Raw genomic sequence first — 25,395 nt, 5'->3', positions numbered from 1 at the left:
TACAAAGTGATCTAAATTAATTACAAATATAAAACAAAATAATTGATTTCATAACTATTCACCCCCTCCAAGTCAGTATTTAGTAGGTGCACCTTTGGCAGGAATTACAGACTTGAGTCTGTGTGGATAGGCCTCTATCAGCTTTGCACATCTGGACACAGCAATTTTCCCCCATTCTTCTTTACAAAACTGCTCAGGCTCTGTCAGATTATATGGGGATCATGAGTGAACAGCCCTTTGCAAATCCAGCCACAAATTCTCAATTGGATTGAGGTCTGGACTCTGACTTGGCTACTCCAGGATATTAACTTTGTTGTTTTTGAGCCATTCCTGTGTAGCTTTGGCTTTATGCTTGGGATCATTGTCTTGATGGAAAACGAATCTTCTCCCAAGTTACAGTTCTCTTGAAGACTACATGAAGTTTTCCTGCATTCATTTTACCCTCTACCTTCACAAGCCTTCCAGTGTCTGCCACAGTGAAGCCTCCCCACAGCATGATGCAGCCACCACCACGCTTCATGGTAGGGATGGTGTGTTTTGGATGATGCCAAACATCGCATTTAGTCTGATGGCCTAAAAGTTTGATTTTGGTTTTGTTAGACCATAGTACCTTCTTCCAGCTGACTTCAGAGTTTTCACTGTTTTTTCTCAACAGTGGCTTTCTCTTTGCTACTCTCCCATAAAACTGTGACTGGTGAAGCACCCGGGCAACAGTTGTCTACACAGTCTCTCCCATCTCAGCCACTGAAACTTATAAATCATCTAGAGTTGTCACAGGTCTCTTGGTGGCCTCTCTCACTAGTCCCCTTCTTGCATGATCACTTAATTTCTGAGGATAGCCAGCTTTGGGCAGATTTACAGCTATGCCATATTCTTTCAATTTCTTGATGATTGACTTAACTGTACTCCGAGTGATATTCTATGACTTGGAGATTTTCTTGTATCCATCCCATGACTTATGCTTTTTGTGGAGTTGCTTGGAGTGTTCTTTTGTTGTCACAGTGTAGTTTTTGCCAGGGTACTGACTCACCAGCAGTTGGACCTTCCAGATACAGGTGTATTTTTACCACAGTCAATTAAAGCACCCTGACTACACACAGGTCTCCAAAAGCAGATCTCCATTTAACTAATTATTTGACTTCTAAAACCAATTGGCTGCACCAGTGATGATTTGATGTGTCATATTTAAGGGGGGGGGGTGATAGTTATGCAATCGATAATTTTATTTTATATCTGTAATTAATTTAGATCACTTTGTAGAGATTTGCTTTCACTTTGGCACGGAAGTGTATTTTTCTGTCGATCAGTGTCAAAAAAGCTAAATTAAATCCACTGTGATTCAATTTTGTAAAACAATAAAGCATGAAAACTTCTGGGGATGGGGGTGAATATATTTTATAAGCATTGTATAACCCCCTGAACCTCTTGATTAGATCCCAGCCTGTAACCCACTCCTAGGGATCTGTTATTCGTTACCCCCTGAACCAGATCAGAGTATGTAAACAACTCCTGGTGATCTGTTCTTCTATATATAAACCCCATAAACCCCTCCCTTTATAAGATTGCATACTGTAATCCACCTCTGGGGTCTGTTTTTCTATATATAAACCCAATGAACCCCTGGATTAGATCCCATCCTGTAACTCACTACTGGTTTTCCATTATTCTATGTATAAATTCTCAAACCCCTGTATTGGACTGCAAGTTTTAGCAGCCAGGGAATTTGCATGCAGCAGTAGGTGTATTCAGAAATGGGGCTCAAGTAGCTCCACAGGGCGAGAGTAATATATCTGAGATAAAGGAAATAAATCATGTGGGCACCATATGGGTTAGCGGAGGTTACAGACACAGGGTTGGAGGGGGGAGTTACAGAGATAGGTTTGGCGGGGGTTACAGAGATGGGAAGGGTGTGACCTAGATAGGGAGAGCTGGGTTCGCCAAACATTTTAAAATAGCAATGATCCCCTCTATGGAGACATTAGAGACTGCAGATGCTGGGAACAACTGCTGGTGGAATTCAGCAGGTGAGGTAGTATCTCCTCATAATCGAAAAGCCTCAAGACCTTGTTGGGTCTGTTGATATTCATCCAGAAGTTCTTGACAAGTCAAGAACGAGGCATTAATCTCAGTGGTTACAGCCATTTTAAGTGTTACAAGAAGGGAGAGCAAACAACGGAAAGGAAGTCTTGGTCATCTCCGCCCAGAGATGCAGTACGTTCCATAGATAAGACAACCTATGAATCAGCCAGGTTCAATGGGACAATGGCTGCAGAGAACCTTCTAGAACAATACACAATCAGCTATACAATAGGACAATAGCTCAAACACTTACTGAACAATTACAGGTATAGAAGTGATTATATAAAATAATCAAGCATAAAAAAACCAAAAAAGTTCTTTACTTTATTCCTACAAGGGAGAAGACATTGTCGGTGTGTTCTGGTGCAGTATCTGAACCCAAAACATCAGTATTCCTTCCTCACATGCCTGCAGTTGTGGTCCGACCTCCAGCAGTTTGTTACAATCTGATTTTGAAGCAGCTGAATTTTGTATGCAGTTGGGATGCTGAGATGTCAAGCGATCTTGCCTTGGTGTCCTGCTAAATTATTCACAACAGGCTGGTACATCAGTCCAGCAAGTAATGAGCAAGACTAACAGATTATTGTTATTTATTGCAAGGATATGTAAATAAAAAGGGGGGGGGGAACAGTTATGTTTCACCCCTACTAGTGTCACCACTGCAAGACGTTTTGGTGGAGGCAGATATGATAGAGACTTTTAAGAGGCTTTAACCACATCTTGGAATATTGTGTTCAGCTTTGGTTGTCCCATTATAGGAAAGATATGGAAGCTTTAGAGATGGTGCAGAGATTTACCAGGGTGATCCCTGGATTAGAGAACGTGTCTTATGAGGAGAGGTTTGATAAGCTAGGGCTTTTCCTCTCTGGAGTGGAGGAGGATGAGAGGTGACTTGATAGAGATGTACAAGGTGATGAGGCATAGCTAGATTGGACAGACAGAAGCATTTTTCCAGAGTGGAAATGACTAATGCGAGAGGACATAATGTCAAAGTCACTGGAGAATAGTGAAGGGAGCAGCGTTTAGTGCAACACTTTTACAGCTCGGGGCAACAGAGTTCAATTCCAGTGCGATCTGTTGGAAGTTTGTGCATCCTTCCCATGGTTCCCTCACACAGTCCAAAGACGTACTGGTTAGTGGGTTAATTGGACATTGTAAATTGTTCTGCGATTAGGTTGGAGTTAAATAGGTGGGTTGCTGGGCAGCACAGCTCGTTGGGCTGCAAGAGCCTGTTCCATGCTGGATCTCTAAATAAACGAGGTAGGTTTTTATTAAACAGAGAGTGGTGGGTGAGTGGAATGTCCTTCCAGGCGTCATGGTAAAGGCACGATAATAGGGACATTTAAGAGACTCTTAAATAGGGACATGAATGAAAGGAAAATCAAAGTTCAAAATACATTTATTATCAAAGTTTGTTTACAGTATACAAGTTTGAGATTTTTCTTCTCGCAGGCAACCACAAAACAAGAAACACAATAGAACTCATTTAAAGAAAAACACGCACAAGACCAAAAAAATCCCAAAGTGCAAAAAAACAACAGATCGTGCCAACAATAAAAAGTAAACACTAACTGCAGAGACCCCAAAATTGAATCCTCAGTGCTGTGCTGATAGCCACAGGGTTAGTTCATTGTGAAAGCACTCAGATGAAATCATGCAAATCATAAAAAAAAGTATACATAGAAAACACAAGGAGCATGAATTGCAGAGATCCGGAAACAAGTCCACAACTGTAGAGTGTGTTCAGCACTCAGTCGAGCCGGTCCAGAAGGCCAGTGGTTGCAGAAACCCAAAGCTCCTGCACCTTCCACCCACCAGTAGCAGTGAGACCAGTCAGACGGCACTGAACACCTGTTTGTTTTCCACTCTTGTTCTCGACGATTTTAATCTTGCTCAACACTTTAACTGGTGTGGAGGTCTGGAGCCAATCACAGGTTCATGTTCCGCCATTATGAATCAACTCAGGATCTCAACCACAATGAATCCCCCAGGAGATCACAGAAGCGCCAGATTGTTCAGTCAGACCATAAGTACATTCTTAAAAGAGAAATTACAGGCTGCAATTGATTGCAGTTGAGAAGTAGTATATTTAGAAGAGTATCTGCTAGTTTTGTGAGACATCATGAAGGGCACAGTTTTAAGGTGCTTGGAGGTAGGTACAGAGGAGTTATCAGGAATATTTTTTTTAATGCAGAGAGTGGTGAGTGCATGGAATGGGCTGCTGGTGAAAGCAGTGGAGGTGGATATGATAAGAGTCTTTTATGAGACTCTTGTATGGGTACATGGAGCTTAGAAAAATAGAGGGCTATGGGTTAACCTAGGTAATTTCTAAGGTAAGGACATGTTTGGCACAGCTTTGTGGGCCAAAGGGCCTGTATTGTGCTGTAGATTCTTCTATGATTTTCTGTTTTCTATGTCACCGTTGGTTGCTGGTGCAGTCTTGCCAGAAATCTACAGATGGCGAAGCTTGTGGAGTAGGATAGAAAGTCGGCACATCTCTGTACTGCGCTGTGAGTTTATACCTGCAGCTTCTCCATGTGCACAGTAATGCCCCCTCTCTCAATATGTTCCTGTTTAAGAAACAATTTGGTTTACTAAACCAATCTCTACAGTGAGAGGTAAAGTTTGGATGGGTTGGTCTTTGAACCCAGAGGCTTCAAAGAGTGAGAAGCTGCTGAGGAGAGGGACACGAGACTGCAGATGCTGGACTGGAGCGACAATTTGCTGGAGGAACACAGTGGGTCAAGCAGCATCTACAGGAAGAGGAATTATCCACATTTCGGGTCAGTGATGCCTCTGCCTCCACAGATGCTGCTTGACCGACTGAGCTGCTCCAGTGGTTTGTTTTTTGGCTTGAGATCCAGAGGAGTGGGTGCAAACAGCATGTTGCAGCTTCTGAGAGGGGTGGGGAGTCACTGTTCAAAAATCAGGGATTGCTAATTTAAGACAGTTACATCGCAACTTTTTATTTTACATACGGCATGGAATAGGCCCTTCAGAGCAAATTATGAAGACCAATTAACCTACTAACGGGTGCGTCTGTGGGAGGAAACCAGAGCACCCGAAGAAAAGCCATGAGCACTCAGGAAGGAACATCAGAATTACGTTTATTATATGACCATAAGATGTAGGAGCTGAAGTAGGCCATTCAGCCCATCATGTCTGCTCTGCCAATCAATCATGGGCTGATCCAATTCTTCCAGTCATCCCCACTCCCCTGCCTTCTCCCCATCCCCTCTGATTATCACTGATATGTGTCGTGAAATTTGTTTCTGAACATGCAAACTTGTTTATAGAGAATGCCAGAATTGGACTCTGAACTTTGACAGCCTGAGCACTTATAGTGTCATGCTATCAGTTTTATAAAACTGATTAGACAGCATCTGGAATATTGCATTCCTTCATGGCAGGAAGTATATGGAGATTTTGGAGAGGATTATTCCCCTAAGACATTTCATCTTTCACCCTTATCCAATCTGTGACCTCTAGTTCCAATCTCACCCAACCCAAGGGGATAAAATCCTACAGGTATTCACCCTTCTGACACCTCTATAAAATCTCCCCTCATTTTCTTGCACTCCAGGGAATAAACATTTAACATTTCCAACATTGTAAATTTTTCCTGCATCATTAGGTTAATTAGCTTAGCACATGGTGCACCACAAGGCCTGTTCCTCTTCTGTACTGTAGGAAACAGGGACAAGAGAGGTGATTATACCCCATGTGAGGGTATAGGGGCAGGGGATAAGGTTTATACTTCTAGTGACAGTGCACAGAATAGGAAAGAAGGGTTATAACCCCAGTGAGGATACAGAATAAGTGTAACCCAAGTTAGAATGCAGTGATCAAGAGAGGTGATTATACCTAAAGGGGGTAATGGGGGGGGGGGGGTTATATTCTATGTGGTATGACCGCACAGGAAAGGACTCATAGATCCAGCAACAGTATGGAACAGAAGGGGAGTCAGGATTGTACGCAGGTAGAGGGTTATACCCACAGTGAGGAAATAGGGGCAGGAAAGTGGGTTTGTACTCCCAGTAAGAGTAGAGGGAGCCGACTAAGTATTACCAAGAATGGGGCGGGGGGTGGGGGGAGGAGAGGTTGGCTAAAGTCGGTGGGCATAAATGGGACAGGAGGCCAGGGTTTTTTCATAGGGGCAGCGGGAGGGTTGTACCCTAATGTAAATATAGATCCATGACAGATAGTTTCTTCCCACTTTCTCCCCGCAGAGTTCCGATGCCCGAGGGGGCCACCGGCCCGGGGCCCAAGCCTGTCAGCATGTCTAGGATCCGCCTACGGGACGCGGGCTACCCGGATCAGCTGCTGGGCAGGGCGCAGCGGCTCCGGCAGCGGGCGAGTCTGTGCGACGTGGTGATCCACGCCGGCGGTCAGGAGTTCGCCGCCCACCGCCTGGTGCTGGCCTGCGCCAGCCGCACTCTGGAGCGCCTCTTCCAGTCGCCTGGTCCCCGCTACACGCTCGACTCGCTGGCCGGCCGCACCTTCGCCCACATCCTCGATTACTCGTACACCGGCGCGCTGGATGCGCGGACCGATGAGCTGGGTGAACTGCTGCGGGCCGCCGGGCTGCTGGCCATGGACGACCTGCGCCAGCGCCTGCTGGAGGCAGCCGCAGGCCTCCAGCTCTCGGTCGCTGCCGAACCCCCGCTGCCCCGCGGCAGTGTCATCACCTCCCCAAGCGGCCGACCGCTACCCGTGGTCACCACCGTGCCACACTGGCCGGCACTGGCACGGGAGGACCGTGCCACCGGATTGCCCAGCGGGCCGGCGCCGGAGCCCAATCCGAGGTGAGAGGGCAGGGGGGCGGGCGAGCCGGATGGTGATAGGTCCGTGCGTCGTCAGCGGGTGAGGGCGGAGCGCAGGGGGTCCCGACTGTGTCACCAAGACTAGTAGGGGCTAGGGCTGGAAGGGTCAGAGAAACAGGACCCCAGAGATTACGGAGACGGGGAAGGGTGTAAGCACCGGAGAAATCAGGGAAACGGGGTGGGTGTAGGAGCCACAGAGACGAGGAAAGGTGTACGAACAGGAGAGATCACTGAGACAGGCTGAGGAGTCGGTACCTGAGAGATGACGGAGAGGTATAGTGATCTGAGAGATAACGGGGACAGGGAGAGGTGTAGGAACCTGAGAGATAACGGGGAGACGTGTAGGGACCTGTGAATTCACAGAGACGGGGAGAGACGTATAGGGACCTGAGAGATCACGCAGACGGGGAGGGGTGTAGGGATCCGAGAATTCACGCAGACGGGGAGGGGTGTAGGGACAGGTGTGGCACACAGTGAAGGGGAGAGGTGTAGGGACAGGTGTGGCACACAGTGAAGGGGAGGGGTGTAGGGACCTGAGAGATCATGCAGACGGGGGACACAGAGAAGAGGGTAGGAATCTGAGGGAGTGGCGGACAAGAAGCAATTTGAAACAAAGATAACGTCAAGAGCCCGCGGAGCACATTCCCCTATTGCCCTTTACTCAGTAACTTCCTCCAGCCCCTACACCCCACCCCACTGTAACCCTATTTCCAATAACACATATCTCCCCTCCTCTGTTCCCAAACCCCTGAGATTGATTGTTGTTAAGGGTTTTCAGTACGGGTGCTTTCTTGCCTTTAAGCCGCGTACGCTGTTATTTTGCAGACCACTGGAGCCGGTGAAATCCTACCCCTGCGACGTGTGTGGGAAGGGGTTTCTAGATAGCCTGCGCCTCCGAATGCATCTATTGGCACACACAGGTACTGGGTCTGTTCATCAAAGGGGCTTCAGCTTGCAGGTGGTATGTGGGGCAAGGAAGGAGCTGGGTGATAGGAAAATTAACCACGTGGTCGCTTCTCGCAAAACTCACTCAGCTGTGGTTTGGAGGATTTGAAGATTCTACACTTAAAGTTGAAAAGTGAAATAAAACCTTTAACTGCTTGCGTGTCTTTATTGCATCTCCTGTGTGTGTCTCTGTCTCTGTCCCTCTTTCTCTTCTCCCGTCTCTGCCTCTGCTATGTGTATGTCACTCTCTGCCCACCCCACCTCCTCTCTCCACCCACTTCTCTACCGTTTCTCCTCCACCCTCTTCCCCTTACACCTCTTCTCACCCCTCCTCCCTCCAACCCTCTGCACCCTCTCTCGTCCCTCCCAGCACCTCAGTTTCCTGACTGACTGGTAATCTGCTGTAGACATCACGCGTGCAGTGTTGTGTGTGGTTTACATGAAAGAACATACAGTACTGACGCCCATCCTGCCGCCGGCCTTGCATCCAGTCCGGTGCACTGCTGAGGTCACAGAACAGAGATCCACCATTGTACCAGGCTGGGTAGAAAGTTTCACTTTGGGGAGGGGGATAGAGGGCAGGATGCGGTGGGAATGGAGGGGGGGCGGGCGGGAAAGCGCCTCGTGTCAGCAGTTATGCTCATATCAAACCGCCTTCCCCTGCTGCCACCTCACTCATCTCTCCCCCCGCACCTTTACCCCATCCACGACCTCTGCCCACCACCCATCACAACTCCCCCAAAATCACGTCATTCCACCTGTTCTCTCACCTCCCCCCCCCCCCCCCCCCGGTAGTCGGCAGTGCCGTGTGACAGGTTGCCCACTTTGTCTGCGATAATGATCTTTATTATTTCGCTTTTCCTGTTTTGCAAACACCTCAAGCAATTGGTTGAATGTATCACATCACCGATCAAAACTCTGATAGGGACCGTACGTGTCAAATGTTCCTCATCGCAACCTGGCTCCTGCTCCCATCTCCCATCTCCCGCTCCCATCTCCCATCTCCCATCGTTCTAAGCAGTGAACCACAAGCCAGGGAACACCTCTGCAGAGAGCCAGAATGGATTTTTAACCAGGGTAATACGAGTGGGGCATCATTTTATGTTAATTGGAGGAAAGTATAGCAGGGATGTCAAAGATAGATTTTTCTACACACCTTGGGTGTATGGAACATTCTGTCAGGGGCGATGACACATTAGGGACATTTAAAACACTCTTCAATAAGCACATAGGTGAAAGAAAAATGGACGGCTATGAGAGATTGATCAGAGTAGTTAAAGGGTCAGGACAACATTGTGGGCTAAGTGGCCTGCACCGTGTTATGTTTCATATAGTATTCCTTCCCCCTCGGTATTTTGCCCCGTGTCTGAATCTTACCAAACAATCCAGTGGTGCATAGCTCTGGGTTTCTGTGATGAGACAGTGTGGAGGGAGCATCACTCTGTGTCTGACCCCGGGAGTGTGTGATGGGACGGTGTGGAGGGAGCTTCACTCTGTGTCTGACCCCGGGAATGTGTGATGGGATGGTGTGGAGGGAGCTTCACTCTGTGTCTGACCCCGGGAATGTGTGATGGGACGGTGTGGAGGGAGCTTCACTCTGTGTCTGATCCCGGGAGTGTGTGATGGGACGGTGTGGAGGGAGCTTCACTCTGTGTCTGACCCCGGGAGTGTGTGATGGGACGGTGTGGAGGGAGCTTCACTCTGTGTCTGACCCCGGGAATGTGTGATGGGATGGTGTGGAGGGAGATTCACCCTGTGTCTGACCCCGGGAGTGTGTGATGGGATGGTGTGGAGGGAGTTTCACTCTGTGTCTGACCCCGGGAGTGTGGGATGGGACAGCGTGGAGGGAGATTCACTCTGTGCCTCAGTCTTTTCTTCTGCTTTCTAACAGGGAATGAGCAGATGCCCTTGTGCTTGCTGTACCACAAAGGTTTGGAGACGCAGTCTGCCACACTGCAGCCCCTGGGCACTCGTAGTGAGGCCAGCATCTACACTTGTAGTGAATGTAACTGCCCCTTCCCCAGCCCCACAGCATTGAAACACCACTTAAAGTCACATACGGGTAAGAATTATTCTCTTTCAGAAAAATACTCTGTGGCCTCTTTATTAGGTTCACCTGTACACTTGCTTGTTAATGAAAATATCTAATCATCCAATCATGTGGCAGCAACTCCATGCCTGAAAACATGCCCATTTGGTCAAGAGGTTCAGTCGTTGTTCAGACTGAACATCTGAATGTGATCTTTGACCGTGGAATGATTGTTGGTCCAAGACACTGTGGCTTGAGTATTTCAGAAACTGCTGATCTCCTAGGATTTTCATGCATAACAGTCTCTAGAGAGAATGGTGCAACAGTGGTGTGCAGAAAAGCATCTTTGGATGCTCTACCCATCAAACCTTGAGGTGGATGACCACAGATACACACTCAGTGACCACTTTATTAGGTACAGGAGTTAACTAATAAAGTGACCTCTGAGACTGTACTTCATCACAAAACAGTAAGTTATTGGTTATCCAGAATTTTCACCTAACTTTGCAAAGGTTATGGAGACACGATAGGAGGCAGAAGGTGCAACCTGGAGACCAAGCAAGGAACTCAGCATGTTGGGCAGCTTCTGTGGGAAGTTCTGTTTATAGCCCTTCATAGATGGTGCCAGAGCTGCTGAGTTCCTCCGGCATTTTGTGTGTGTTTTCACACCTACATGCTTTGCCACTCGGACAGCTCATTTCATTACAACGTGATACAAAGGGGAGAACACCCACCTACCCCCCCCCCTCTTACCCATCACCTGCCGGCTTATTCTCCTCCTCTCTCCCCACCTTTTTTCTACCTTCTGACCCCCTGCTTCTCATGCCTGTCAAAGAGCTATGACCCAAAACGTTGATTCTTTGTTCCTTTCCATATATTCTGCCTGACTCGCTGAGTTCCTCCAGCATTGTGTGAGTGTTGGGGGGGGGGTACAGGAAGGATGTAGAGGCTGCAGAAGATGTTCACTTGGATTAGAGGGTATGGCCTATAAGGAGTGGTCGGACAAATTTGTTATGTTTATTTCCAGAGGCTGAGGGGAGAACTGATAGGATATTGTGAGGAAGAGATAGAGTAGACAACTGGTATCCACTTCACCAGTTTTGTAATGTCAAAAACCAGAGGGCACAGGCATAAGGAGAGAAGGAGAAAGGTCAAAGGAGATGTTCAGGGAGGAGTTTTTTACATAGAGATTGGTGGGTGCCTGGAATGTGCTGCCAGGGGTGATGGTGGAGGCAGATCCCACAGAGGTGTTTCAGAGATAGACACATGGATAGACAGTGGACACTGCAGGCAGAAGGGATTAGTTTGATATGTCATTGTCTTCAGCACAGTGAATTAAATTGCAACACGTACCGAGGTAGAACGAAAAAGATTTGTTTAGCAAGCTGTCTGTGTAGATCCTTTGAGGTAGTATGAGGGAAAAGCAATTAACAGAAAATGTTTTAACTATGAGACTTATGCTACCACCCAGTGCAGCAGCAGTAACAGTAATAATGTTATGTGTTCAACTATGTCATTTATACACTTTGTCAACTTGTACATCTATAGAACACCTTTTTTTATTTGCTAATATTACTTTGTGTTAACGTGTTGGCGCGTAGCCAAGTAGTTAAGGCATTCATCTAGTTATCTGAAGGTCGGTAGTTCGAGCCTTGGCTAAGGCTGTGTGTGTGTCCTTGAGCAAGGCACTTAACCACACATTGCTCTGCGACGACACCGGTGCCAAGCTGCATGGGTCCTAATGCTCTTCCCTTGGACAACATTGGTGGCGTGGAGAGGGGAGACTTGCAGCTTAGGCAACTGCTGGTCTTCCATTAAAAAACCCTGCCCAGGCTTGCGCCCAGGACACTTTCCAAGATGCAAATCCGTGGTCTATCGAGGCTAATGGAGGCCAACACATGTGTTAATGTACTGTGTCGTGCACCTTGGTCCCAGAGGAATGTTGTTTTGTTTACAGTATAAATGTGTATGGTTGAGTGACAATAAAGTTGAACTTGAAATTCCTATCCTCCAGTGGACTGTGGCTCAAAAGTTAATCAGATAAGCAATTCAATAAATTTTCTTCCAGAACTTGCATGTGAAGAGTCAGTTCTACTTCATTCCAAAGATCCAAGTTCTGGTTCAAGTTTAATTGTCATTCAATTCTACACAGCTAAACGAAATACTGTTCCTCTAGGGTCAAGGTGCACAACACAGCGCATATGGTCTCACAGCACATGTGGTCACCCAGTGCGCATATGGTCACATGCATTCACACACAGCACGTACAGTCATAAGTAGAATTAGCACAAGTCCCTGAGTGGCATGGCCTGAAGGTGACAGGTTGACATTAACTGCAAGATGCATGTTTATGTATGACAGTATAATGTCACTGGCAAAATTATAATAAAATTAGCAGTCATGTAAATGTATGAAATAGCACCAATATACCATAAGACCATAGACCATATGATGTAGGGGCAAAATTCAGCCCATTGAGCCTGCTCCATCATTCCATCATGACTGTTCCCGGATCCCACTCAACCCCAGTAATAAACAAAAAGTGACCAGTGCAGGGTGAGTTGGGGCGTCAGGTTGGGTGGGGGGTTGGGGGGCTGCAGGGCATTCTGACCGGGTATACATGTGAGCTGGTTGGCAGCAGGGTGTCAACAAGTCTAACTTAGGACAGTACAGTTGCAGGCTGATTAACAGCAATAAAGTTCTGTTGTAAGTTGGCATATTGACAAGAGCACAGTCATTGATTTGACTTACTTTGTTGTATTTTACAGTGATAGAGTTTTGCCTTAAAATACATAAATGTATTATAACAGCAAGATGGTTCAGAAGGAGGAAGGGGAAGAAATCGCATTGAAACCTCCCACATATTGGACAGAGCAGAAATGGAGAGGACATTTCGTATAGTGGGAGAGACTGGGATCCGAGCGCACTGCCTCAGAATATAAGGAAGTCCATTCAGAACTGAGAGGAGAGGGAATTTCTTTAGCCAGAAAGTGGTGAATCCGTGGAATTCAATGCCTCAGAGGGAGGTGGAGCCAAGTCAATGGGTGTGTTAAAGGCAGAAATTGATGGATTAATTATTGAATGATTAATGAGCATACTTGATGGGCCAAATGTCCCAATTCTGCTCCTGTGTTTTATGGAGACACAAGGCAGTGCAGATGCTTGAATCTGGAGCAACGCACAAAGTTCTTGAGGAACACAGTGGGTCAGGCATCCTCTGTGAACAATTGACATTTCGGGATGAGATCCTTCATGGGGCTGGAGAGAGAGGGTCTGTATAAAAAGATGGAGAAATGGGTGAAGCAAAAGCTGGAAGGGGAGGGCTGGATCCCACAGTAGAGTAAGTTAAAGCAGAGTTGATTGTCATATACAAGTCCTTGTACATACAGGTGCAGTGAGAAACTTACTTGCAGTAGCAACACAGACCAGAACGCCGGAAAAGCAGAATTCACAAGAAAATAACTTTTATAAGAAACAACACAATTAGTACAAAGAAATAGCCAATTGTAATGCAAAAGGGTCATGTTGTCAGCTTCTTTCCCAACACAGCGGGAAACATCGACAGTGTTCTCCACCCTCTACACGCTCCCCTCTCATCCTTTCCACTCTCTACCCTCTCCCCCCACAACCTCCCCCTCCACCCTCTCCCCTCTCTTACCCTCTCCCCCCAAACTTTCCCCTCTCCCATCCCCACCCCTCCCCCTCCCAACCCCACCCCCTCCCCCTCACCACCCTCCCCCCTCACCCTCTCCCTCCTCACCCGTTCCCCTCTCCACCTCTCCCATCCTCTCCCCCTCCACTCTCACGCTCTCTCCCTTCCACACTCACCCTCTCCCCTCTCCTCCTCTCCCCTCTCCTCCTCTCCCCCTCCACCCTCACCCCCTCCCCTCTCCACCCTCTCCTCTCTCCCACCCTCCCCATCTCCCCCCTCCCACCCTCCCCTCTCCCCCTTCCCCCTCTCCCCTTTCCCCCTCTCCACTCTCTCCCCTCTCCCCTTCCCCCTCTCTGCCTCTCCCCTCTCCACCCTCTCCCCTCACCCCCTCCCCTTCCTCCTCCCTTCCCCTACCTCTTTCCCCCCTCCCCACTCCCCACTCCTTTCCTCCATATACTACCCTGAGATTCTGTTGCAGGAATTCACAATGAAAAACTACACACAGAGACTGACAACCAGTGTGCAAACAGTGAGAAGTAGTGCAGATACAGTAATAATAATAGACCACTTTCACTAGTCAATAATAAACAAATAATACTGAGAGACTCTCGCCTCACTCTCTCCCTCAGGAGACCCTCCACAGCTGTGCACCTGCTGCCCCCATCGCTTCCACCATGGGGAGGCGCCCGGCGGAAATCGGCGGTCTCAGCAGAGCGAGAAAGCCTTCCGGTGCGGCCACTGCCACAAGCGGTTCAGCCTAAAGCACCAGCTGGAGACGCACCTCAGGATCCACACCGGTGAGGAGGGGTGGTCAGAGAGGAAGGGGCAGCAGCTCTTTTGTATGCAGCAGGGGTACCTGTACCCTAGGTTCAGTGGGAGAGATTTATCCCGTTGTGGGGAGGAGGGTGTCCTTGTGCCGTCCGCCCAGGAACAGTGGGTGAGATTTATCCGCTGTGGGGAGGGTGGTGTCCTTGTGCTGTCTGCCCAGGTACAGTGGGTGAGATTTATCCCGTTGTGGGGAGGAGGGTGGTGTAGTTGTGCTGTCCGCCCAGGTACAGTGGGTGAGATTTATCCCGTTGTGGGGAGGAGGGTGTCCTTGTGCTGTCCGCCCAGGTACAGTGGGTGAGATTTATCCGCTGTGGGGAGGAGGGTGTCCTTGTGCTATCCGCCCAGGTACAGTGGGTGAGATTTATCCGCTGTGGGGAGGAGGGTGTCCTTGTGCTGTCCGCCCAGGTACAGTGGGTGAGATTTATCCCATTGTGGGGAGGAGGGTGTCCTTGTGCTGTCTGCCCAGGTACAGTGGGTGAGATTTGTCCGCTGTGGGGAGGAGGGTGTCCTTGTGCTGTCTGCCCAGGTACAGTGGGTGAGATTTATCCTGTTGTGGGGAGGAGGGTTGTGTCCTTGTGCTGTCCGCCCAGGTACAGTGGGTGAGATTTATCCTGTTGTGGGGAGGAGGGTTGTGTCCTTGTGCTGTCCGCCCAGGTACAGTGGGTGAGATTTATCCTGTTGTGGGGAGGAGGGTTGTGTCCTTGTGCTGTCCACCCAGGTACAGTGGGTGAGATTTATCCAGTTGTCGGGAGGAGGGTGTCCTTGTGCTGTCCGCCCAGGTACAGTGGGTGAGATTTATCCGCTCTGGGGAGGAGGGTGTCCTTGTGCTGTCCGCCCAGGTACAGTGGGTGAGATTTATCCAGTTGTCGGGAGGAGGGTGTCCTTGTGCTATCCGCTCAGGTACAGTGGGTGAGATTTATCCAGTTGTCGGGAGGAGGGTGTCCTTGTGCTATCCGCTCAGGTACAGTGGGTGAGATTTATCCAGTTGTCGGGAGGAGGGTGTCCTTGTGCTGTCCGCCCAGATACAGTGGGTGAGATTTGTCCACTGTGGGGAGGAGGGTGTCCTTGTGCTGTCCGCCCAGGTACAGTGGGTGTGGTTTATCCTGTTCTGGGGAGGTTGGTGTTATTATGCTATGTTCCCAGATACAGTGGGTGAGCATTTATCACTGGACCTCTTTGGCCAAGAGGTGTCTGTGTCCCGTGTAATTTATGAGAAGTTGTGGACCCAGATTAAATATTAGCTTCATTTGTCATACATACCTCAAAGCCTTGAAAAATACAGTGAAATGCTTCATTTTGCCGCAATTGTTGCCGTGATTGTGGTGTCAACACAGCCTACCCTCAACTCACTAGTCCTAACCAGTATGTCTTTAGAATGTGAGAGGAAACTGGAGCATCCGCAGGAATCCCACACTGTCACGGGGAGGACATGCAACTCCTCACAGACCGTGGCAGGAAAGGAAGCGTTAGGCTATGCTAACTGCTACACTACTGTGGCGTGGCTCCTCAACGTCCATCTGCACTTCAGCCATGAGCTTCTGATCTTCGGTGTAGAAGAGGGATGATTTAATCGGGAGGCCTCTTATGTCTGGACAGGGTGGTCACTCATGGGTCTATGTGGTGTTCACATGGGTCTGGACAGGGTGGTCACTCATGGGTCTGTGTGGTGGTCACTCATGGGTCTGGACAGGGTGGTCACTCATGGGTCTGTGTGGTGGTCACTCATGGGTCTATGTGGTGGTCACTCATGGGTCTATGTGGTGGTCACTCATGGGTCTGTGTGGTGGTCACATGGGTCTGGACTGGGTGGTCACTCATGGGTCTGTGTGGTGGTCACTCATGGGTCTGGACAGGGTTGTCACTCATGGGTCTGTGTGGTGGTCACATGGGTCTGGACTGGGTGGACACTCATGGGTCTGTGTGGTGGTCACATGGGTCTGGACAGGGTGGTCACTCATGGGTCTGTGTGGTGGTCACATGGGTCTGGACAGGGTGGTCACTCATGGGTCTGTGTGGTGGTCACACATGGGTCTGCGTGGCAGTCACTCATGGGTCTGTGTGGTGGTCACTCATGGGTCTGGACAGGGTGGTCACTCATGGGTCTGTGTGGTGGTCACTCATGGGTCTGGACAGGGTGGTCACTCATGGGTCTGTGTGGTGGTCACTCATGGGTCTGTGTGGTGGTCACTCATGGGTCTGGACAGGGTGGTCACTCATGGGTCTGTGTGGTGGTCACTCATGGGTCTGGACAGGGTGGTCACTCATGGGTCTATGTGGTGGTCACTCATGGGTCTATGTGGTGGTCACTCATGGGTCTGGACAGGGTGGTCACTCATGGGTCTATGTGGTGGTCACTCATGGGTCTGTGTGGTGGTCACACATGGGTCTGTGTGGCGGTCACTCATGGGTCTATGTGGTGGTCACTCATGGGTCTGTGTGGTGGTCACTCATGGGTCTGTGTGGTGGTCACTCATGGGTCTGGACAGGGTGGTCACTCATGGGTCTGTGTGGTGGTCACTCATGGGTCTGGACAGGGTGGTCACTCATGGGTCTGTGTGGTGGTCACTCATGGGTCTGTGTGGTGGTCACTCATGGGTCTGGACAGGGTGGTCACTCATGGGTCTGTGTGGTGGTCACTCATGGGTCTGGACAGGGTGGTCACTCATGGGTCTGTGTGGTGGTCACACATGGGTCTGTGTGGCGGTCACTCATGGGTCTATGTGGTGGTCACTCATGGGTCTGTGTGGTGGTCACTCATGGGTCTGTGTGGTGGTCACTCATGGGTCTATGTGGTGGTCACTCATGGGTCTGTGTGGTGGTCACTCATGGGTCTGTGTGGTGGTCACTCATGGGGCTATGTGGTGGTCACTCATGGGTCTGGACAGGGTGGTCACTCATGGGTCTGTGTGGTGGTCACTCATGGGTCTGGACAGGGTGGTCACTCATGGGTCTGTGTGGTGGTCACTCATGGGTCTGTGTGGTGGTCACTCATGGGTCTGGACTGGGTGGTCACTCATGGGTCTGTGTGGTGGTCACTCATGGGTCTGGACTGGGTGGTCACTCATGGGTCTGTGTGGTGGGCATTCACAGGTTCTGCCCGATTGACACTTCCCAGGGTATATCCTTGCCTGCATTAGATTCAGTGAGTTGTGGGCATGCTATATTGGAGCCAGAAACATGGAGGCACTGGTGGGCTGCCCAGCACATCCTCGGACTGTGATGATCATTGACACGACACATTTCACTGACTAGAGAAAATCTGCAGATGCTGGAAATCCAAGCAACACACACAAAATGTTGGAGGAACTCAGCAGGCTGGGCAGCATCTATGAAAAAGAGTAGAAGCTGAGTCGTGCTGAAGGATTTTGGCTGGAAACGTCGACTGTACTCTTTTCCACAGATGTTGCCTGGTCTGCTGAGTTCCTCCAGCATTTTGTGTGTGTTGCAATGCATTTCACTGAATGGTAGGAACCCTGTTGTGCACCAGCATTGCCACCTAGTGGTAGCAGCTAGAAAACCAAGTTTCCTCTGCATTCAGGGTACACTCCACTCCAGGCCCTCACACTGTCCACCAGTACCAGAACACCTTCAGCCAGCCATGCCCGGACTCACACATCTCCATGGAGCCTGACTTCAGACCTTGAGGCAATGAACTACAGAGACATTCGTATTATCGTTAGCCATGGGTGAGGAGCTGGACAACCAGAGGGTTACCAATGTTATTTAAGAATAAAGGCACCATGTTAGTGTAGTGGTTAGCGTGATGGGGTGTCAGAGTTCAGAGTTCAATTCTGATGTAATCTTTAAGAGCCTATGCATCCTCCCTGTGGAATATGTGGGTTTCCTCCCAGTGCTCTGGTTTTCTCCCACAGTACAAAGACATTCTGGTTAGTAGGTTAATTGGGCATTGTAAATTGTCTAGGGTTAATCAGGGGATGCTGGAGGGTGCAGTTTAAAGGGCCTGCTCCATGCTGTATCTTTCTAAATCTTCAGAAGTCGAATCGATGCGAGATAAGTGTTGGGCATGCTTGCCCACCTTGTCGTCGATCCGATCAAGCTTGTCCTCCAACTGTTTGAAAGCAGTTTTGAATTCCTTTAAAATTTTGTCTCGGAGCTGACCGAGCGCAGCCAGGGTCTCATCTGAGAGAGCCGTAGCTTCTTTTCTCCCAGATTTAGAGCTCTTGCTAGACATTGTAAGTTAGATGTGTTCACAGGCAAGTAAGAGGAACCGAAAAAGTTCCTGAGCAGCTAAGCAATCGCCATTTTACCGGAAGTCTCCCATGCTGTATCTTTATAAATACAAGAAGGGCTGCAAGACCAGCCGGGAACTACAAGCCAGAGTGAGGAATATGCATCATGGGAAAGTTACTGGAGGGGATTCTGAGAGACAGGACCTATCAGCATTTGGAAAGGGCAGGGACTGATTCAGGACAATCACCATAGGTTTGTGTACTGGAAGTCGTATCTCAAGAATTTGAGTTTTGTTTTAAAAAGAGGTGACTAAGAGGACTGATGAAGGCAGGACTTTAGACGCTATCTACATGGATTTCTGCAAAGCTTTTGACAAGGTCCCACAGGGTAGGCTAGTCTTCAAGGTTGGATCACATGGTATCCAGGGTGAACTGGCCAATTAGATACAGAATGGTCTTGGTGATGGGAGGGGATCAGAGGATGATACATGCAATAGAACCTAGAACAGTATATCACAGTACAGGCCCTTCCGCCCACAATGTTATCCTACTCCAAGATCAATGTAACCCTTCCCTCCAACATAGTCCTCCATTTCTCATTCATCTACAGTGTAGAGTTTTTCCACTTGAGGCTTGAGCAGGGATTGATGTTGGGACTGCTGTTGCATCTGTCATCTGGATTAATGAGTTGGATGTGAAAGTAGGTGTCATTGTTAGTATGACACCTGTGGATGACACCAGAATAGAAGGTGTGATGAACAGTGAAGAATGTTGTCTGTGGTTAGAACTGGAGCTCAGTCAGCTGGGGAAGTGGGCCAAAGATTGGTAGGTGGAATGCGAGGGGTTGTGTTTTGTGAAGTTAAGCCGGGTCAGGAGTTGCACAGTGAGCAGCAGGGCCCTGGGAACAGGGGGACCCAGGGGTTTAGGTACATGGCTCCTTGACAATGGTGACGTAGGTGAGAAAGGTGTTTGGCACATGAAGGCACTGAGTACAGGAGTTGGGATGTCACGTTACAGCTGTACAAAATGTTGTACTTGGAGTATTGTGTGTGGTTCTGGTCGCCCAGCTCTAGGAAGGATGTCATTGGTCCAGAGAGGGTACAGGAAAGATTCAGGAGGACGTTACCGGAACTGGAGGAGAGACTGGACAAGCTGAGACAGTTTTCCTAGGAGTAAGGGTGCCCTTAGAGAGTTTTATAAATCCATGAGGGGCATAAGTAAAGTGGATGGTCACAGTCTTTTGTCCCCCAGTTTAGGTGAGAGGGTAAAGATTTAAAAGCTGGCCTTGGGCAACTTCACCCAGAAGGTGGTGGGTTGTGTTACGAGCTGCCAGAGGATGTGGTAGAGGCAGGTACATCTTAACATAATTAATATTTATAATATTTTACATTTTGTATTGTAACATAGTAATTTTTAAATGTTTTGTACCGGAATGCTGCAGCAAAACACATCAGTAATAACAAGGCTGATTCTGATGTTATATGTTAGGAAATGTTTAGAAGACCATGGGTCAAGCAAAGACGCAGTGGGCCAACTTAGATAACTCGAAGTCCTGATGAGGGGTCTTGGACTCCTGAATGGCTATCTTAGCCAGGTCCAGCATACACATGTGATTCTGCAGATGCTGGAAATTTTCAGTAACACATACAAAACACAAACCCGTGGAGGAACTCATCAAGTCAGGCAGCATCTCTAGAGGGGAATAAACATAGAAACTTAGAAAACCTACCCCACAATACAGGCCCTTTAGCCCACAAAGCTATGCTGAACATGTCGTTACTTAGAAATTACCTAGGGTTACCCATAGCCCTCTACTTTTCTAAGCTCCATGTACCAATCCAGGAGGCTCTTAAAAGACCCTATCGTATCGTATCCAGCTCCACCACCGTCGCTGGCAGCTCATTTCATGAACTCACCACTCTCTGCATAAAAAAAATTACCCCTGACATCTCCTCTGTACCTAATTCCAAGCACCTTAAAACTGTGCCCTCTTGTGGCAGCCATTTAAGCCGTGGGAAAGAGCCTCTTGACTATCCACACGATCAATGCCTCTCATCATCTTGTACACCTCTATCAGGTCACCTCTCATCCTCCATCGCTCCAAGGAGAAAAGGCCGAGTTCACTCAACCTATTCTCATGGCATGTTCCCCAATCCAGACAATATCCTTGTAAATCTCCTCTGCACCGTTTCTATGGCTTCCACATCCTTCCTGTGATGAGGCTACCAGAACTGAACACAGTTCTCCAAGTGGGGTTTGACCAGGGTCCTATATAGCTGTAACATTACCTCTTGGCTCTTAAAACTCAATCCCAAGATTGATGAATGCCTTCTTAACCACAGAGTCAACCTGCGCAGCAGCTTTGAGCGTCCTTTGGACTCGGACCCCAATATCTCTCTGATCCTCCACACTGGCAAGGGTCTTTCCACTAATATTATATTCTGCCATCATATTTGACCTACCTAAATGAACCACCTCACACTTATCTGGGTTGAACTCTATCTGCCACTTCTCAGCCCAGTTTTGCATCCTATCAATGTCCCGCTGTAACCTCTGACAGCCCTCCACACTATCCACAACACCCTCTGTGTCTTCAGCAAATTTACTAACCCACCCCTTCACTTCCTCATCCAGGTCATTTATAAAAATCACGAAGAGAAGGGGGTCTCGGAACAGATCCCTGAGGCACCCTACTGGTCACTGACCTCCATGCAGAATATGACCTGTCTACAACCATTCTTTGCCTTCTGCACGCAAGCCATTTCTGGATCCACAAAGCAATGTCCCCTTGGATCCCATGTCTCCTTACTTTCTCAATAAGCCTTGTATGGGGTACCTTATCAAATGCTGAAATCCATTTACACTACATTTACGGCTCTACCTTCATCAATGTGTTTAGTCACATCCTCAAAAAATTCAATCAGGCTCATAAGGCATGACCTGCCCTTGACAAAGCCATGCTGACTATTCCTAACCACTATGCCTCAAAACAGTTGACAATTTTGGCCAAGACCCTTCATCAGGACCACAGAGTCTATTTCTGCCTCTCATAATCTTATAAACTTCTATCAGGTCTCCACTTAGCCTTCGCTGTTCCAGAGAAAACAACCCAAGTTTGTCCAACTTTTTCCTACAGTTCACACCCTCTTATCCAGCCAGCACCCTGGTGAGCCTCTTTTGCACCCTCTCCAAAGTTTCCACATCCTTGGAGTGACCAGAACTACAAATCAATCGCAGGCTAACCAATGTTTTATACAGCTGCACCGTGACTTCCCATTTCAACCCTGTCTACTCTGTCTATGCTTCTCATAAGCCTCATCGGGTCACCCCTCAGCGTCCGGCGCTCCAGTGAACTGTTTAATCCCTTCCGTAGATGTTGCCTTTTGCGCAGAGTTTCTCCAGCATTTTGTGTGTGTTACTCTGCTTTTCCAGCAAATGCAGCATCTCGTGTTGTTTCTAACTTGGGCAGGCAGCTTGTTTGACATGGAAGAGTTGGGCTGAAGAGCCTGTTTCCGTGCTGTATAGCTGTGATACATGCCAGTGATGACAACTGGAGGTTGACCCGAGAATACAGAGGTGTGAGTGTGTGTGTGTGAGGGAGAATGTAACTATCCTGTCTTTGACCACCCAGGTGAGAAGCCTTTTGAATGTAAGCTATGCCGCCAGCGCTCTCGCGACTACTCGGCCATGATCAAGCACCTGAGGACCCACAATGGCGCCCTGCCCTACCAGTGCACCATCTGCCGCCTGTATTGTTCCAGCCTCGCCTCCATGCAGAAGCACATCAAGTCACACAAGCCCGAGGAGGTGCCCCCAGACTGGAGGCTGGAGGAGACCTACCTGTATGCTTGCTACATATGACTGGCCCGAGGGCAGTGCCACAGAGGTTTTCCGACAACCCTTCACGTTAAAACATGGGACTATTTCTCAGCCGACTCTCTGAGTGGACTTCAGCATGAGAGGACCCACAACCTTTCTCTTCCTCTCCTCCGGTCCCTCACCCCTTCCCCACCCCATCAGCAGACCAATGCACACCCCCGGGGGTCAGCTCTTAACCCCCACATCCCTGGACCAGCTCCGTCGATTTCAGCCAGCCCGGTGAGTCTCTGCTGAGGGACTGTCAGGTTCTTATCCTCCCTTCTGACCACTAGCAGCCCCAAAATTTGCAGAATGGCTTCTCCATTGAGGGTTTCTAGCAAGCTGGCCAAGGAGTGGGTGCTGTTGTACAGAGGCTCCACCCATCCCCTAATGCCCTCCCCCTCAGACCTTTTCCCCACTCAGGGCAGATAGACTGCCCACTCACCAAACCCCTTGTCCCCCTCTCTCTGACCCTCATGACAGTTCCACCTGACCACTGCCGAATTTCTACCTCATCCTCATTCCCCTGAACATCCATCCAGCTTCCAAATGAATTCAGTGATGGACCCTCTGCGGAGGAGCCCCCAAACCCCTCAACGCTGTGAGTGAAGAAATATCTCCCCATCTCATGATTTTTCTTTTTCCCCATTCTCATTCCCCTCTCACATGTTCTCTTCTCCTCACCTACCCATCACCTCCCTCTGGTGCCCTGTCTTCTGTCAGATTCTTCCTTCTTCGCCCTTTGCCTCTTCCACCTCTCACCTTCCCTTCCCTCACTCACCTTCACATAGTGTCACCTATCACCTGCCATCTTGTACTCCTTCCCCTCCTTTCCCCTTCTTAATCTGGCATCCTTCCCCTCCCTTTCCAGTCCTGATGAAGCATTTTGGCCCGGAAGGTCGACTATTTATTCATTTTCAGATGCTGCCTGGCTTGCTGAGTTCCTCCAACGTGTTGCTCAAGATTTCAAGCAACTGCAGAATCTCTTCCATTTATGCCTTCCCATCTCTGACCCTTATAGAGACTCCCTTGCCCCCCCCATGACCTCATCCTGGGAGGGGGTTGAGATAGTTGGGAAGCAACCTCCCTGGTGAGACTTCAAGTGGGTGCAAGCCCCACGTAAAACCTGCCCCTAAGCTCAGCATGGGCTCTCCTCTGGAGTATGGATTCCCTGTCAATCCCACGAAAGTTCGGGAGAGAGGAGGGATGGGGGTGTATGGGGATCCTTCTACCCAGGAGGGGTGGGACATTTCGGCCTGCCTCCTCTCCCCAATCCCAGCAGGTTGTGGGCACAGAAGAGCCAGGAGCACCCTACAGCTTCCCTCTCTCCTTCGGTCCCCAGGTCAGTGAGACAGCTCTTTCCTTCACCTGCTTGCTCTCCCACATAGATTATGTGGCCCTCTTTCACACACCCTTTGAGTTTCAAGTTTTTGCCATGGGCTCATGTTCCCAGGGTCTCGATGCCATGAGAATCAGCAGCACAGTACATTATAAGCTAAATTATACAAAACTCCCAGGAACCACGAACACAAAGAAAACCCCATGAAATTAGTAACATCCACAAAATGCTCGAGGAACACAGCACCTATGGAGGAGAATAAACAGTTTGATGAACAAAATTAGTGCTTTTGGAGGGAAATAGATTCTGAGGTAATGTTGGGGTTTTCAGATGGGTTCAACAACCTGACGGCGGTGGGGAGGAATCTGTTGTTGAACCTTGAGGTGTGGGTCTTTAGGCTCCTGTACCTCCTGCCTGATGGCAGCATTGAGAAGAGGGTAGGGGTCCCTGATGTCACCTTCCTGAGAAACCTCCTCTTGTAGATGTTCCTCATCGGTGGAGAGAGATGTACCCATGGTGGAACTGGCTCATTCCCACCGCTCTCGGTGGCTTCCTGTTCATATCCGGTATGCAGGCAGCTCGAGAGGGGCATCACCAGACCCTTCAGAGAGGGCAGGGTCTGGGTCAAATTGAGAGTGAATCTTGACAATACGATAGGAAGATTTGGTTCTGCAACTCCGACTGGTGGTGGGAAGGGGAAGGCAGAAGGAAGAACCATCTTGTGCTACCGGGAGCGCCTGCAACCAACCTCTCCTCCCAATCCTCTCAAACTGCAGCTCGGCTGAGTATCCTGTGGCGGTGAATAGGTGGGCAGAGGGTGGCTGGAGACATTGCTGATGGTTCTGTGCCCTCTGTGAGGGTGGATGGTTAGGAGGAAGCCAGCTGGAGACATTGCTGATGGTTCTGCAGCCACGCTGAAGGTGGAGGGTAGCCGGAGATGTTCCTAGTGGTTGTACCGTGGCCACTCTTCCTGCTTCGTTCCAAGGCTGCCAGGAGTTGTCTCTGCACTCAATGAGACCACCTCAAATTCTGATGTAGCATCAAATCCCTGTTTGCTGCTGTCTGTTATTTTTTGGGGGGTGGTGGTTAGGAAGGTTATTAAAGTATATGTTTTCTATTTAGATGGAGTTTGTGTTCATGTCTTCATTGATCTGATAAATACATTTGTCTCATATTAATATCTGCCAGTTTCACTCTTGTGCTCAACCCAATGTGTGATGGGAGCTACGCTCTGTGTCTGACCCCGGGAGTGTGTGATGGGACAGTGTGGAGGGAACTTCACTCTGTGTCTGACCCCGGGAGTGTGTGATGGGACAGTGTGGAGGGAACTTCACTCTGTGTTTGACCCTGGGAGTGTGTGATGAGACAGAGAGGAGGGAGCTTCACTCTGTGTCTGACCCCGGGAGTGTGTGATGGGACGGTGGGGAGGAAGTTTCACTCTGTGTCTGACCCCGGGAGTGTGTGATGGGATGGTGTGGAGGGAGCTTCACTTTGTCTGATCCTTTTTTTTAAATATAAATTATCTTTATTACAAATACAATACCACAATAATATACAAAATAGTGACTAACACAATTACTAGTCAAACTAAATGAAACAAAAATGTTCCCATCTCTAACAATGATGGAGCTGATCCCTACCCAGAGCCCAAT

The 25,395-nt window shown here is 49.0% G+C and overlaps 1 protein-coding gene across 2 annotated transcripts; it reads left to right on the top strand.

Annotated features, from left to right (window-relative positions):
* Positions 1–3,466: 3,466 nt before the first annotated feature.
* Positions 3,467–23,676, top strand: LOC132385402 (zinc finger and BTB domain-containing protein 16-like). 2 transcript variants are annotated; one of them, XM_059957446.1, is made up of 5 exons: positions 3,467–6,884; positions 7,728–7,822; positions 9,739–9,909; positions 14,158–14,325; positions 22,178–23,676. In XM_059957446.1, exons 1-5 carry the CDS (start codon positions 6,274–6,276, stop codon positions 22,405–22,407), a joined length of 1,275 nt encoding a protein of 424 aa, XP_059813429.1. In that variant the 5' UTR covers positions 3,467–6,273; the 3' UTR covers positions 22,408–23,676. The 2 variants fall into 2 exon arrangements, with proteins under 2 accessions (XP_059813429.1, XP_059813430.1); XM_059957447.1 differs by lacking the exon at positions 9,739–9,909.
* Positions 23,677–25,395: the final 1,719 nt, after the last annotated feature.

This window comes from Hypanus sabinus (genome assembly GCF_030144855.1).
Source record: "Hypanus sabinus isolate sHypSab1 chromosome 1 unlocalized genomic scaffold, sHypSab1.hap1 SUPER_1_unloc_5, whole genome shotgun sequence".
NCBI classification, from domain to species: Eukaryota; Metazoa; Chordata; class Chondrichthyes; order Myliobatiformes; family Dasyatidae; genus Hypanus; species Hypanus sabinus.
This window is presented reverse-complemented; position numbering and strand designations above follow the sequence as displayed.